Source organism: Armigeres subalbatus, chromosome 2, assembly GCF_024139115.2.
Source record: "Armigeres subalbatus isolate Guangzhou_Male chromosome 2, GZ_Asu_2, whole genome shotgun sequence".
NCBI classification, from domain to species: domain Eukaryota; kingdom Metazoa; phylum Arthropoda; class Insecta; order Diptera; family Culicidae; genus Armigeres; species Armigeres subalbatus.
Window position 1 is genome coordinate 328,372,036 of NC_085140.1, and position 16,530 is coordinate 328,388,565.

Below are 16,530 nucleotides of genomic sequence, written 5' to 3' on the forward strand. Positions count from 1 at the left end.
TACAGGCCCACGTAAGCATACAGATTTCCTCCGGGGAGTAGAGGGAATCATCGGCAACTAATCGACCAAATCTATTATTTTGAAATTTCATAAAGCATGTAGTGTACTAGTATTTGAAGACAAAACCAACCAAAACCATAAGAAGATCCATTAATTGCGTAACGCTAAAATTGAGCATTTTCGTCCAATCGAACCACAAACGTACGAGAATATCAAAGATGACATAACTTCGGATGAAGTTCTTGAAGATCTCACACTAACAAAGAATGGTGCAAGTTATGCATTCTTCGTGAAATTCAAACGAAAATGCAAATTAAGATAAAACATGGAAATTTGTTCATAAAATAAACTCCAGGTATGTTTTGTAACATTTATAATTTTTAATACAAAAATGTATTCCGATACATACTGATAACAATCACTGTTCGACTTTTGCGACAAATGTTATAATATCTTTGTACAAAACGTTGGGTAACTGCATAGCAGCGAAATGACCTCCATCCTCGAAGTGGTTGCTCTGAACCAAGTTGGTGAAGTGATCCCGCAAGGCCCAATCAATTACGTTCATCAGTTCGTATTTGAATTTAGAACAAGCCGCAGGTACTTTGGTAGGATTCTGTCCAATAGCCATAGTGGCTCCGCCTTTAGAAAAATTTTCGTAGTAGAGTCGTTGTGAGGTGGTGATAGAATCGGTCAGATAGTAGATCATAATGTTGTCCAATAGGCTGTCCAGGGTGAAGTACTTTTCCAGTCCACCGTCCGGTAGCTGACGGTACGATGGGTTGGTCCAGGTGGAGAACTTCTCCAAAATGTATGCGGCAAGACCCACTGGATTACCCACCAGTGCGGTACCGATCGTATCTGGTTTGGTTGCCTGTAGATGCATGTAGCCAGATTCGGCCAGCATAAATGTTAATTTGGGTAATGCTGGATAATAATAGTCAACGTATTTTTCTTCAATGAACTGCGATGGGGCAAAACTAGCGACAACGGTTTTTAATATTGTTTGCAATCCAATCGAGCCACACACGTTCAAATGGACACCTGTAGGACAAGCAAAGTTAGTTTTATGTTATTTACTGATGTTATTAGGTAGCAAAATAAGTTCCTACCGATTACATTATCCTGGAACAAAGTTGCAATTAAATTGCCAATAAGTGAGCCCCAATCGCCCCCTTGGACGTAGAATTTTTGATGACCAATTCGTTTCATCAAATTTTTCATGATAACGGCGATCTTCAATGGGTCCAGTCCTTGTTTGGAAGCAGGTTGAGACCATCCGTAACCGGGTAAACTGGGAACTACTACTTCAAACACGAAGTCCTTATCGTCCGACTTGGTCGTTAGCTTGGGGATAATTTCGTAGAACTCACGAACCGATCCTGGCCATCCGTGTAACATAATCAGTGGGAGTACTTTCGTACCTGCTGGAACTTTAGGCTTGACATGAATGAAGTGAATGTTTAAACCTTGAATTTGGGTCTTGAAATGTGGAAACTGTTTTAGGAAGGCTTCCCTTTCGTTCCATTTGTTCAGGTAACTAGTTTTCCAATATTTCAAAATGTCCTGCAGCCGATTGCTGTTGAAGCCATATTCGAAGGCTGCTCCCTCCAATGGTTTAACAAGCGTCGGGGTATCATTGAGTTTGGAACGCAGTTTCTCGATCACTTCCGGTGAGTAAGCGATATTGAAGGGCTTGATGGTGGTATCTTCCTTGTACTGTTTGATATCTCCAGCACCCCAGTATTCTTTTAGATCCAACGGCGGGATGGGAACCGGTTTGGTTGCGTCCTTGTACTGCTTGTACCCCATGGCCAGTAGCAGTGTGGCTCCAGCGAACAGAACCCGAACGAAAAATCCCATGTTAGTGAATCTGTGGAATGATTGTACGTATATTACTCAGTTATCGTTCTTTATCGGTTTAATTTTAGCTGTTTTATGAAAAGAACTTTCTCCGTGGCTTAGTAACAGCTTTTTTAAAGAATCAAAAACTATATAGTTGATCCTTTGCTTCATACACAAACCATGTTTCAACATGCTCTTTGTCCCTGGTTAGTTCCTTCTGTACTTTGTTTTTCTTTATTGAAGAGAAAATTAGAGCATATTAAATCCTAGAATTCTAGGAAATCGACTATATTGTCGACTATTTTAATTAAGGAAATCGACTATTTTAATCGACCTCAAATCGACTATTTTGTAATTATCGTCATAGTAGGCTTTGAAATTTGACATTTCTAGCAATGTTCATCAAAATGACCTGACAAACAACTTATTTGAAAAAAAAAACAGATTAATCCACCTAGCGATGGTGATGCCTTTCTCGTGCGTAATAAAATGGAATAAAAAAACACATTAGATAAGTGAAAATAGCACTTTAGGGAAATAGATTTAATTATTTCCATTATTTCTCATTTATTAGCATTCATTCAATGCATTGCAGCAATTTCCGAAAAAAAAATTTCTCGCTTTTAAAACAATGTTTTGTTAATAACTCCGGAACGCAATGTGCGATCGGTCTAATTTTGAATAGAGTCTGACTAGACCACAATCTACGGATAATGCTAAGTACACACACACATACAGACATCACCTCAATTTGTCCAGCTGAGTCGGTTGGTATATAACACTATGGGTCTCCGAGCCTTTTATAAAAGTTTGGTTTTGGAGCGGTCCTATAGCGGTACTTAGTATACGAGATAGGCAAAAACGGTGTTTGGCCGATTTTGCGTATTGATAAAATAAAGATTTGATAAAATGCAATATAAAAAAATAGTGGATGCTTGACTAATGGCCTGTTTACATATTCGCTAATTCTATCGGTCGGACTATGCATTATCTGAAAACACAAGCACGACTTTAGCTCAATGTAAACATTTATTTTATATACTTTATTTCCGTGATTTTTTATATTAGCATTATAAGTTTATCACGTGGCAATGTAAACAAGAATTGTCTTCGCCAATAAGTGTCTAGTGTATAATGCATTGTCCGCTAGAATTAGCAAATATGTAAACGAGCCATAAACAAGGGGTGGAGTCAATTTTGGTCAAACTGCTAAACCGTCTGTACGCTGCATAACCCGAGCAGAAGATAATAGCTCATTAATATCAAATGTTGATAAGATAACAAAACATGATATGGACATGACTGATATAAGAGATAAAAGACCAGACGATAATATCAATATTTTGTACTAATATATCATGAGAAGATCAAATTATGCTATTTGTAATAAATGATCAATATCATGTGCCATTAGTTTGTTCTTATACATAGCATATCTTGATATATCAATGATATTTCGGTGCAAATTTTTGATATTATCGCCTGTTCTTTTACCTCTTATATCAATCAAGTTCATATCATTTTTTGTTATTCTGTTCATGGCTTCTGCCCTGGAACGGTTACTCTAGTAGAAGAAAACTCAAATATCAGAACACATCAGGCGTTCTGGTTTTTTAACTCTTATCTAAAGAAAGTATCTAAGTGGAATTTAATACATGCACTATATAAAGGGGCCCTCCTTAGCCGTGCGGTAAGACGTGCGGCTACAAAGCAAAACCATGCTGAGGGTGGCTGGGTTCGATTCCCGGTGCCGGTCTCGGCAATTTTCGGATTGGAAATTGTCTCGACTTCCCTGGGCATAAAAGTATCATCGTGTTAGCCTCATGATATACGAATGCAAAAATGGTAACCTGGCTTAGAAACCTCGCAGTTAATGTGGAAGTGCTTAATGAAAACTGAGCTGCGAGGCGGCTCTGTCCCAGTGTGGGGATGTAATGCCAATAAGAAGAAGATATAAAGGAGCAAACGACAAAAGCCATACATATACAATTTCATATTAAAAAAATATAATATATTATTTAGTTGTATTTTATATACAAGTTCTATGAATTTTGTTAATATACTGTCCCTTTTCCTTCCCTTTTCAATATTATGTCATAAACATCGATCACTGAGTCGCTAAATTGCTTGGTCACTAAGTCAAGGATGATTTGCGTTTTGTGAATGTAATATGTATATTGTATAAAAATCGCGGTATTTCTCGTTCAGATAGAGCTACCCGAGCAGGAGCGACAGATAACAGAAATTGGTATGAACTAGCCTTGCATAAGAGATAAAATACCAAAAAATTATATGCAAAATACTTTAGGCATAACATGCTTAGGTATTTCAATACCAAACGGATCACAAATTATTATACGTTTGGTATTGAAATACCTAAGCATTAGAGTGATTCAAATTTTGACTTTTTTGCCTCCCGATGCTTAAACGATTGCATTTGCCAGTTAATAATTTTAATAATCCTCCTGAATTTTTAATAAATTTAGATGTAATATGATTGTCCACACGTCATTTAAAGTTTGTATGGAAATTACTGTGAAAATCGACCCTCAAGTAAAATACCGTTCCGTGAGGTGGCTCATGAACTACTCATATATAATCAACTAATTGACTACATAGAATGCTTCCTAAGCTGGAAGGCAGTTGTTGTTGTGAAGCGATTCTATTACGTGTTAAATTGAATTTCCCACGATTTAGTATTCCCTTAATAACTTGTCTTGCAAGCATTAAATCGTTTCGCAATAAATATGGCCTGTTTTCTTGTAAAAGTTCTCATATGTTTTTAAAACTTGAAAAAGTCAAAATTTGTATCACTCTACTAAGCATATATAAACGGATATAAACTTTCAAGAATATCAGGAAACAATGATTAAAGTGTTTTATCACTAAATCATGCACTAAAAACAAATCATTCCAAACCTGTCAGGGTGAGCGAGCTAAATTGCAATATCTTATCTAACATTCAGATAATATTATGAGCTGAGCTGAGCTTCTCATTTTATGGTAACATGTTATCGGTAAGGCCGATGCAAATATCTCATTGTTTTTTTTTTGTTAATTTAACCAGGGGGTTAAATTTTTGACAAAAAATCCAAAATGAACTGAATGAATTTTTACATGTTACTTAAATTTTAATTACTTTTTTATAGGTTTTTCGGGAGGTACAAGTCAACGCTGTTTTATTGTTCCATTAACAATTACTAGTATTCTTCTTTTTTTTATTGGCATTATATCCCTCACTGGGGCATTGCCGCCTCGAAGTGTTCATTCAGCACTTCCACAGTTATTAACCGCGAGGTTTCTAAGCCAAGTTACCATTTTTGCATTCGTATATCATGAGGCTAACACGATGATGCTTTTATGCCTAGGGAAGTCAAGAAAATTTCCAAACCGAAAATGGCCTAGACCGGGACCGGTAATCGAACTAAGCCACTCTCAACATGGTCTTGATTTACAGTCGTGCATTTTACTGCTAGGCTAAAGAGGGCCCTAACAGTTACTAGTGTTTTGAAACACTTTTTGAATGAATACTATAAATGTTGTATTATTTATGATTTTGCTTAGCTGCTGCAGTAACAATTTGTGAAATATTGTGTATATAGAAATGTAGTGCAATCTTTAATTTTTCAATCACGTTATACAATTGGGTTTTTCAACAAAACAAATAACAGTAGTGAACTAGTATAGCTTCGATATGATAGCAGGATAAAATCTAATCAAGATGGGGATTGTTTTAGAACAACACTTGCTAACGTACTCTAAGAAATAACTCATTAGATTTGATTGTTTTCAATACCAATTTTCTCTAGGGTCACATTGAAATGATTTCATCACTCACCTTTTGACTTTACCCTATTGAACTTGTCGTATGACAGTTTCTAAATAAATACACCACAATGTCTTTACGATAGAAGCGCTTACCACAAACCAACCGTTCGAACCGTGATTGGGACTAGTAATTTGAATCGACTGACTTACAGCTGGCTCATGAGAGAATTAGTAATTTAATTTGGACGGTTTGCCGCTAATTTTTCTTGAACTTTGGTAAATAAATACTGCGATTGGTAAATAAATACTGCTCTCATTCGATAGCATGACATGATGCTTTCGTACAAATACTCCTAGTAAGGAAGAGTGTAGATGGCATATGAGCCGGTGTATTTCTTCGTATCTTATCATGCGTCGTTGTCGGTGTTTGCTTCTACTGGATCGTGCGGATCAGCACATGCTTCGTGAGGTTGCATTTTTTTCTTTCAAAATTTGATGTGTGAGTCCTCTAGGAGGGGCGAGTTTACTTCTAATGGGTGCGCGATGGCATAATAGATGCTAGGCATAATAGGAGTTATGCGTAAGGTACGTTAGGCATAATTTTACCTTCTTTATGCCATAGACTGTTTTTTGTGGATGAGGGGTTGTCATTTTTTGAATATCGATATGCCAAACGTTAATTATACCTAACGGGGTATACCCGCTTCGAACAACTCGTTAATTTTGAAGTACCTGTAGTGAAAAGGTTACTATCTCTTTGAGGCATGGGTTCCCAAACCGTAGGCCGAAACCCCCAGGGAGGTCGTGAGCAGACGTTTGATGGGTCGCGAAACACAAATATTTAATGTATGCAGATTAGAGTGGGGCGTCATGGTCATTTTTTCAAATCAATGGTTTTTCGAAGCTATTCTGGGTCCTGAACAACTGTGCAGAATTTGGGACCGATTGGTTGCTTCCTTGCTTTCCGCATCGCGTATGAAGTTTGTGTGGAAATTAGTATGGGAGACCGTATATTTTTGCATTTCCACTACTAGATGTTTCAGTTCATCTAAACCAAGTGGCACATTGCCCACAAGTATAAACCAAAGGATGCCGAAAAACTTTGCTGAAGAAGGCACGTTGCTGGAACGTCCACGAAAAAAGTTATAACGCTTCGAACATTGAGTGTTGAAACCATATGCAAAAAAAAAGCGTTTATTATTTCATAATTTTTCACGTGTAGTAAGATTGCTTTGTTTAAAACTACAAGACCTAATACTGATCCATAATTCGCATCCGCTGAACCATTCTGAACGGCCGTATTGAAAATATCACCCATAGATGCTTAAATAACAGACGCACATAGGAGTACGCAGTGTAAAAGCGTGGCCAAAAGTATGTCAATCATTTTGTCGTCTGTAATTGCATTGAATAAAAACAGTAAAAGTATATTTTTTGTTTTTATGTTGTCTACATTCATCTAGCAGTGAAGTACGACCACTGACAGCGTGAGTTATTGTTTTTTGATTGAGCACCACTTGGCGCAAGAACGCTGTCTACAGCGCGCTTGCAACGAGTGGTGCTCACTTCTGACTCTGTTAGTGAGTATGATCTTCCTTATGTTAATCTTCATTCTTTGATTATTACTTACTAAATTTTCCGAAAAGATGTACTTTGTTTGTTTACTTCAACAATATAAATTTATCATCGAATCATGTAAAAGTCTCTAAATATGAAATGCAAATCAACCGCTATGTTACTTAATAATCTTAACATTCGAAAAATGCGTATTAGGGTGGCTCAAAAAACACTTTTTCACATTTTTTGATGGGCCGCCCTCTTATTCGGTTCTATTTGATGCCCTGATGCTCTGGACAAAATTTCAGCCAAATCGGTCAACGTTTAGGCGGTGCTTTAGGCGTTGGATGTTTATATGGAAAAATGTATGCAGAAATATCCAAAAACAGTGATTTGCAGTTGGACGGCACAATTTACGATCAAGAACCATGATACTCATTCAGTTCTTGTAGAATTAAATACAGAATGTTATGCTGAAAACCGCGAGAAAATTAGAGTTTATTAGACAAAGATATTATCATTCTACAGGAGTGTTGTAGGGGTGAATTTATTTCCTTTCAAAGGTAAAGGAAACGAAATTTGCTCAAACCCCACTTCAGAGAAATGCAAATAACTTAGCCGGGCAAACTTTAATCTTCTCGCGGTTTTCTGCATAACATTCTGTATTAAATTCTTCAAGATCTGAATGAGTATCATAGTTCTTCATCGTAAGTTGTGTCGTTCAACTGCAATTCACTGTTTTTGGTATTTCTGCATACATTTTTTCATATAAACTTCCAACGAGTTTTGCACCGCCCAAACGTTGACCGATTTGGCTGAAATTTTGTCCAGAGCATCAGGGCATCAAATAGAACTGAATAAGAGGGCGACCCAAAATTAAAAAAAGTTTTTCCCACACTAATCTGAGCCACCCTAATGCGTATGCTTTGCAACGTCGGTCGGTATGTTAATCAAAGTCTCACTCTTCTTTGGAAGCAAAACATAATTTATGTGAGGTTTGGCACTCAAAACCATGATTTATTTTCTAGCATTTTAAGCAAACTTCACTATATTAAAATAAAAATAAGTCACGATTGCGTGAGTATGCGTGAAATGTTTTTCATGGAGCTTATTCAGAAAACTCCAAACAATTTTGTTGTTTGGACTGGTTTGGAACCCAATCGGAATTTTAATTTCGTAAAACATATTATTGTAAAAAGGTAGAAAAAAGCTAGCAAATTATATCATGATTATGGATCACCTGAAAAAAAATTCAGATCGAATCATGCTTGAAGAAGTTTTGAATACCCTCATTAATGATATATTGATTTTCATCTTGAAATTCATTAAAAATCAAGAAAAACATGATTAAATGCACAAATGCGATAAAACTAGCATTGAAATTATGGTGAAGTTTTGACAGCCAGCATCGTTTACAAGTAAACAATATTGTTTCAAAAATCCCATGGCAAATTAGTATCACTATTTGAGAACTGAAAAACGAAAAATAATATGGAAATATCTAAAATTTTTGTTTTTGACTTTTGGCCAGGATTTGAGCTGAAATACTCCTCAGTGAGACGCCTGATGTTGGTGTAGCTGATTTTCCTCAGTCTCTGGTGCTTGGCTTCCCTAGGAACTTATATTGAGTGTCCTTCGGAAAGAATCTGTGCCCGGGATGGGGGAGTCAATTAAGACAACATTCGTTTGAACACGGCAAAATTGAATTCAGTGCCAACTTTTCGGAGAGACTTGTCTGCTTTTGTGGGCGGCGACTCTGACTACGATTTGGGGAGTCTGGTGGCGCTCCCAGCACTATCAACGGGTAGCAGAGACCCTCGCGTGCTTGTTGATGATGTTGGTTTGCGTGGAGGAGCTGTTGGATTCGTCGGGTCGCCGATTGCGTCTTTGTTTGCCGAAGTGTATGGGTAGTTTGGAAAATTTGGTATTAAAATGATATCCTTAAGCATTTTTCTAACATTATTTCTAACAAGAATATCAGATTAGAAGGGTTTTATGAAGCCTGAAAACCATGAAAATCTTTAAAAAAAATACACACCAATTACTACACTAAGAACCCACAACATACGTAATCATACATATACAAAATAATTATCATATCAAATCATGTCATCAAAACTAAGGTAAACTTTTGTGGTACTATACTGTTGCTACACTTGCATAATTCCCTCGATTCTCGAAAGCAAAAACGCTGGTTTTACACCTGATTTCTCATCGATGATTGTACTGGAGGCGGGGGATGACCTGATGAGGCTTCTTCATATGGTGATGACTCCTTGTTTCGCCACTCGTACTGCGGCCGCAAAAACTATAGCTCTCTTCCAGGTCCTCCTCGAATAGTGGACATGTAGGCTTGAAACGTCCTTGTGGGTTCACCATTTTAGTCGCCACCGATGTATGTACCGACTGGAATTGTTCCGTGTGAGGCTTCACCTGCTCTTGTGCGATTGCTCACCACTTCGATGAACAGTACAAAATGGTTGCTGGGGGATCAACCCGAAGATATCAGCCTTGGTTTGCATCTGATACATGGTCAGAGTGACCTTCGGTTTGGAGACGTTGACTTGGGTCCACGGGTCCGGCTGGACTCACGGAGGTAGTATTGCCTACAGGTGTTGCGATGGAAACGGTACAACTGGAAATCCACAATCCAGAAGCATAACTGGTCGTAGGATATGGACGATTTATAGTGGACGTCACTGGGGTGGATAGGACATCAACGACGGACGCTGAAATTGGGATACCACTAGCTGTAGTCGGAACTTCTTCTAGCGACAAACGGTCGATGGTCGGAATAACATTTCCTGTTTTCGATTTCGCTGTCGCTGAAGTGCTTAACCAGTCTCTCACCTTCGAAATGCCACGACGTGATCGGTGGCTTCTCTCGCTGTTTCCGTCGTCATCATCTTCCAGTACACCTTGCATCACCTGGAACTTCTTAGACAAATATTCCTTGTGAAGTATCTCTTTCATTCTTCGCTCCTCTTCCTTCTGCTCCGGTTCTTTTTGTAGTACACAGGATTTTGTTTTTACACGATTTTTTTTCGCTCGTATTTTTGATCGTGTGACTTCAATTTGCCACCAAACTCTTCGCAACATGTTTCAAAAAATCCAGAATAAATCAAAGAAAAATCACATGATAATTAATAAACGTTAAACATTTAGGATGAGTGGAAAATTGAGAAAATGTAAATCGTGTAAAAACAAAATCCAGTGTACTTCCTGCCGGAGTCGGTCTTCCCTTTCTTGTAACACCTTTTCCTTCATCGATGCCAGGTGTCTCATGTTCTCTTCCTTATCCTTTTCCATGCAAAGCGCTTCTAAACGAAGATTTGCTTCCTTCTCTCGCAGTTGTTTATCGTCATTCATAGAACTGTTCGGAAAATTGTTTCTCCTCCTCTAGGCGTTGAAGCTCTAGTTCCAATCGCGCCGTTCTAGTACTGGAAGTTGTCGACCGTGCGAAGGTAGGTATGGTATTATCCGTACACATTTTACAAGTAAAAGAGTCTTGTAACGTCGACCCTTGCACACCGGCGCAGATATAGTGGTACCAGTTGCAGCAGAGTTCACATTGCACTATATCTTCTGATAGAGCGGGCTCACTGCATACATTGCAGCTCCGAGGAGTAGAACTATTGAGGTTAGATTGCTCACACCTCATGGAACGAGTCTCGACATTAAGTCGGTTTGCCATCCTTTGTAGGTGATGCCTTTGACCACGGTTCCGATGAATGCAATCGAGGATTTACCCTGATAAAATCTTGAAGATTGTTGGTACACTTGCACAATTCCCTCGATTCTCGAAAGCACGAATACGTCGGATTCCGAGTTAGTGAAATTCTTAGCCAATCTACGCAATCAGAATGGCGATTTGCACCATCTCGTAAAAATGTAGCGGATAAAGCAACTAAAGCAAATAATGAGGCTGTAAACCTATCGAACCGCTGGTTTGCAGTCCCACATTTTCTCCATCGTCCAGAACAGAATTGGCCAAAAGAAAAACTTCTGATTTCGGAAACAACAGAAGAATTGAAGCCAGTTCATTCCTACCACATTAGACAGGCTGAGTCCTTCATAAACTGTGAACGTTTTTCGAAATTCGAACGTCTTCTACGATCTACTGCTTACATTCGCCGATTCATCAAGGCTTGCAAGACCAAGCATCGTGGTAAACTATCCCAGAAAGAGCTCATGGAAGACGAGCTCGTATTGTTCAGAATTGCTCAAGAAAAGTCTTACCCGGAAGAAATAGATGCGCTCAAGAAACAATCGTAGCAGCCTTCAATGTTACGCTCAGGACTGAAGAAAAATAGTGCACTCTACAAGCTATCACCTGCATTCGATGAATTCGGGGTGATCCGCAAAGACAGCCGCACAAAATATGCTCTTTGGATGCCATTTGAGTCGAGGCATACAATAATTCTTCCTAGAGACCACCGCCTAACTCACTTAGTGATTGACTCATACCATCGTAAGTTCGCCCACGCAAACAATGAAACTGTTGTGAATGAGATACGCCAGCGATTTCATATTTCCAACCTTAGAGCGTCCGTCCGCAAAGTAACTAAAGCGTGTTGCTACTGTCGAGTATACAAATGTGCGTCAAACCCGCCACGAATGGCGCCCCTACCACTAGCCAGATTGACGCCCTATATCCGCCCATTTACCTTTACTGCGGCCCCTTTGTAATACGAGTTGGAAGAGCAAATACTAAGGAGTTCGAGAATACCTTTCCAAGAGCGTCGAAAGCCATCCAGCACAACTATTACATGGATGACTATCTCGATAGTTTCGAAACACCAGAAGAAGCAGTTGACGTTGCCAACGAAGTATTTTAACATCTCTTTAAGGGCACTCCTCACGGAATCTAAATTCGACACCATTCGACACGGAAGTAACGCACAACTGTAATTTTTATTTCTTCACGCATTTCTTCACTGAAGCAAAGCTGACACAATAAAAATGACAGTTGTGCGTTGCTTCCGTATCACATGGTGTGCCCTTGAAAACGCGAGTACTTTGAAAATTGGATTCCGTGAGGAGTTTCCTTAAACAGTACTTCGGGTCATTATCAATGAATTTTCCAGTTTATGCTTTTACTCCAGGCTATGATACCCTCCCGTGTATCATGCAGAACCGAAAGCATCCAATGTGTAAGGAGGTTGCGATGCCTATTTTCTATTGGGTAAATCTGGGAAACGAGGGCTAGATTATATTATTGTGTGTACGAACTTTCTTCTGGAAGGAGATTCTCAATTCATCCCGTGGATTCGCATAAGTGTCTTTGCATATGGAACCACCCCACCCATTTTGGCCCTTCATACAGGAGTTTGATGAAATATAAACAATATTATAATCATGATCAAATCGATTGTCAGATATGGCCAGTGCTATCGGCACTCGGCAGGTACCTTGCTACAATAGGTGGTAGTATCATCATCATCATCATCATCATCATCAATAGGTACGATGTACTATGGAAAGTATGAACTAAAAATTCATACTTGTGTCTTGGCCCAGCGACCCTTGAACATCATGAAAATGAAAAAAAAATGAAAATATGTAATGACTGAATAGAGAGCAACTAGTTTTACGAAGTGAATGCCCATTTTTTTGTTTATCTCAGAAAAAGAATAACAAATTTGCTGTGATTTCAGTAAATAAATGGAGGGGAATGAAGCAATTAATTATGATTTGCTCAATCTTACGCGAACTCGTTTTCCAAATTCTAATTCTTAAAATTAATGCATTTTGTACCTGGTTGGCCACAAGCAATATGGCATTTTGCTAGTTGAGTCGCGTATCCAAAAAAAAATTGGAAACTTCTGCTCTACTTATTTCTATGATGACATGATTTCTATGAGGGGATGTCCACAAACCACGTAGACCGAAATTTCACATTTTCAACCCCCTCCCTCCCCCCTAGTAGACTTTCGTAGACTTTTCCGACACCCCTCCCCCACCCCCTTGAAGTCTACGTAGACTTTTTCAAATTTTATAAAATAGGGGGAATGACGGCTTTGGCAGGTTTTGTTCTATTATTGGCAGGGGGTTTTTATGACTGATTTTGCTCAAATTTGGCCTAAACATTCTTTGCATATCAAAGAATATTGTGGCCAAATTTCATAAAATTCGGTCGACAAAACCCCCCCTGCCAATAATAGAACAAAACCTGCCAAAGCCGTCTGTTCCCCTATATGTGATTGGAAAAAATATGGAAATCAATAATTTTTTCAGCATCTCAGGTATACAAATTCATTTCCAAAGCCATTGTGATCATTACACTAAAATTCAAGTTTCAAACACAACAAAATCAAACTGAACAAAATCCAACACTCATCAATCAATTAGAAATTCAAAACGAAATCAAATGTCCATAGCTCTTGAACCCAAATCTCGAAGCCAATTAATTTAATTTCTGTTGAATTTTATTCCACCTAGAGGAGTGCGCCATCGCCACCGGCACTTGCATCGGCGCGCCACTGCTTAATAATCTGTCACGCATCTGAATTATAATTCTTTATGCCGATTCAAATTTGTAAAAAACCCAAGAATTTTCAGAATTTCGGAAAATTTCGAGAACGTCAAGTCTACATAAGTTTTTCGTGGAAATTCCGTAGAATTTCTCGATTGATAACCTTTAAAGTTTCCAGGTAATACTCCAAAGAACTCTCCGTGATAATTCCTTGCAATATCCCGCTGAATAATCCGTTGAAATCCCAAGAATTTTTTTCTGAATTCCAAAAGTTTTCCCGTTAAAATGACGATTAATTTTCCGCGAAAATTTAGAGTTATTTCTCGTTGAATTTTAGCATGGTTTACTAAGATAAGGAGTTTAAAATAGTTTTCCGAATAATTTACGGTGGAAATTATGGAGAATTTAAGTTGAATTTGTGGTAAATTTATCGTAAAAATTTCGAATAAATTTTCATGAAATTTACAAATATTTTCTTACAAGAATTGCATTTTTTTGTGGAAACTCAAAGAGTTTTGGTGGAAAATTCAAATAATTTCTTGTGTATCTTTTCAACAATTTCTTTTTCATCGATAATTCCAAAAAGTTGCATTAGAACTCCTGAAGAAATTGTCATTAAATTTCGAAGTATTTCACTTATATGTATGTCCAAAAAATTCCTCGCGAAAATTCCAAGAATATCCAAAAAAAAATGAAATCCTGGGGACTTCCCAAAAAATCTTCAGTGTTTCTCGAGGAAATTTCGAAGAATTCCCCTTACAAGTTCAAAAGAATGTCTTTTGGAAATTCCAAAGACTTTTTCTTGGATATTCCAAAATGCTTCCTCTGTAAATTCTAAAGAATTTTCCGTTGAAGTGCGACATAATTTTCCGTGGAAATTACATAATCACTTGTAGTTTCTAAAGAAGTTCTGGCTGAAAATCAAAAGATATTTCAATAGAATCTGCAATGTAATCCAAGTGGAAAATTTAAAATTTTGCGAAAGTTTTATAGAACACTTTGGAGAATTTTCCTGCTCAACACAGAATAACTTTCTGTTGAAATCATGATATGTTTAAGCCGTAGTTCAGACTCAGTGAAATCCATAAGATTTTTCTGGAGCAATTCGAGAGATTAGTTCGGCGAAATCTTGCAAAAAACCGGAAAAATCTAAAAAAAATCAAACAAGTGAACTTCGCACAAAGGTGCTGTATGAATTGTTTTCCAAAAAAATAACTAAAAAAGTCTACGTAGACTTTTAGTATACCCCCCGTCCCCCTTCGTAGACTAACGTAGACTTTTTGTAAACCCCTCCCCCCCCCTCAAGAGTCTACGTGGTTTATGGACAGCCCTGAGTTGATTGCAATTTGTTTATTGATGTGGGTTAGGGTGACTCAAATTAGCATTGAAAAATATTTTAAGGTTTCGATGGGCCACCCATTATTCCGTTCTTTTAATGCTCTGATACTGTGGGTAGAATTACAGCTAAGTCGGTCAACATTTGGGCGGTATTGATCTCACTGGAAGTTTGTATGGAAAATGTACGGAGTAACACTGAAATGCAGTTATTTGAAGCCAGGTGGCATTTTTTACTATAAAGAACGATGATACTTATTCAGTTCTTGCAAAAATATATATGTATTGAATCTGATGCAGAAAGTCGCAAGGGAAAGGACAATTTACCCGGCGGAAAAAATGGTTTGCGCTCAAAAAATTTGAGCCACTTTAATATTGGTACACGTTGTGAATTCCAACAACAGTAACCCTACGAATGAAAATTTTTAGGGTAATGATGGGTAATATATTTTTGCAATAACTGTCTGAAATTACCAATCTTTGGCATTATCAATGGTTTATCTTTTGTCTTTATCAATGGCATTATCAATGTTTTATCTTTTGGCAGGTTTTGTTCTATTATTGGCAGGGGGGTTTTTTATGACTGATTTTGCTCAAATTTGGCCTAAACATTCTTTGCATATCAAAGAATATTGTGGCCAAATTTCATAAAATTCGGTCGACAAAAACCCCCCTGCCAATAATAGAACAAACCTGCCAAAGCCGTCTGTTCCCCTATATGTGATTGGAAAAAATATGGAAATCAATAATTTTTTCAGCATCTCAGGTATACAAATTCATTTCCAAATCCATTGTGATCATTACACTAAAATTCAAGTTTCAAACATAACAAAATCAAACTGAACAAAATCCAACACTCATCAATCAGTTAGAAATTCAAAACGAAATCAATTGTCATAGCTCCTGAAACCAAATCTCGAAGCCAATTAATTTAATTTCTGTTGAATATTTTTTCCACCTAGTGCGTTATCGCCACTGCTTAATAATCATTGCATCGGCGCGCCACTGCTTAATAATCCGTCACGCATCTGAATTATAATTCTTTATGTCGATTCAAATTTGTAAAAATCCCAAGAATTTTCAGAATTTCGGAAAATTTCGAGAACGTCAAGTCTACATAAGTTTTTCTTGGAAATTCCGTAGAATTTCTCGATTGATAACCTTTAAAGTTTCCAGGCAATACTCCAAAGAACTCTCCGTGATAATTCCTTGCAATATCCCGCTGAATATTTCTTTGAAATCCCAAGAATTTTTTTCTGAATTCCAAAAGTTTTCCCGTTAAAATGTCGATTAATTTTCCGCGAGTTATTTCCCGTTGAATTTTAGCATGGTTTCCTACGACAAGGAGGAAATTTAAAATAGTTTTCCGAATAATTTCCGGTGTAAGTTATGGAGAATTTCAGTTGAATTTGTGGTAAATTTATCGTAAAAAATTCTAATAAATTTTCATGAAAATTACAAATATTTTCTTACAAGAATTGCATTTTTTTTGTGGAAACTCAAAGAGTTTTGGTGGAAAATTCAAATAATTTCTTGTGTATCTTTTCAAC

The 16,530-nt window shown here is 37.6% G+C and overlaps 2 protein-coding genes across 4 annotated transcripts in view; one reads left to right on the top strand and one right to left on the bottom strand.

Annotated features, from left to right (window-relative positions):
- Window positions 1-16,530, top strand: part of LOC134212728 (adenylate cyclase type 10-like) — a 110,482-nt gene that overhangs the window by 28,278 nt on the left and 65,674 nt on the right. The window lies entirely within an intron of this gene.
- On the bottom strand, window positions 373-12,028 carry LOC134216897 (juvenile hormone epoxide hydrolase 1-like). 2 transcript variants are annotated; one of them, XM_062695673.1, is made up of 3 exons: window positions 5,684-5,955; window positions 1,113-1,873; window positions 373-1,044 (listed from the first exon to the last, which is right to left on the bottom strand). In XM_062695673.1, the coding sequence occupies exons 2-3, from the start codon at window positions 1,861-1,863 to the stop codon at window positions 419-421; spliced, it is 1,377 nt and encodes a 458-aa protein (XP_062551657.1). In that variant the 5' UTR covers window positions 1,864-1,873; window positions 5,684-5,955; the 3' UTR covers window positions 373-418. The 2 variants fall into 2 exon arrangements, with proteins under 2 accessions (XP_062551657.1, XP_062551658.1); XM_062695674.1 differs by lacking the exon at window positions 5,684-5,955 and adding an exon at window positions 11,900-12,028 and having other exon boundaries at window positions 374-1,044.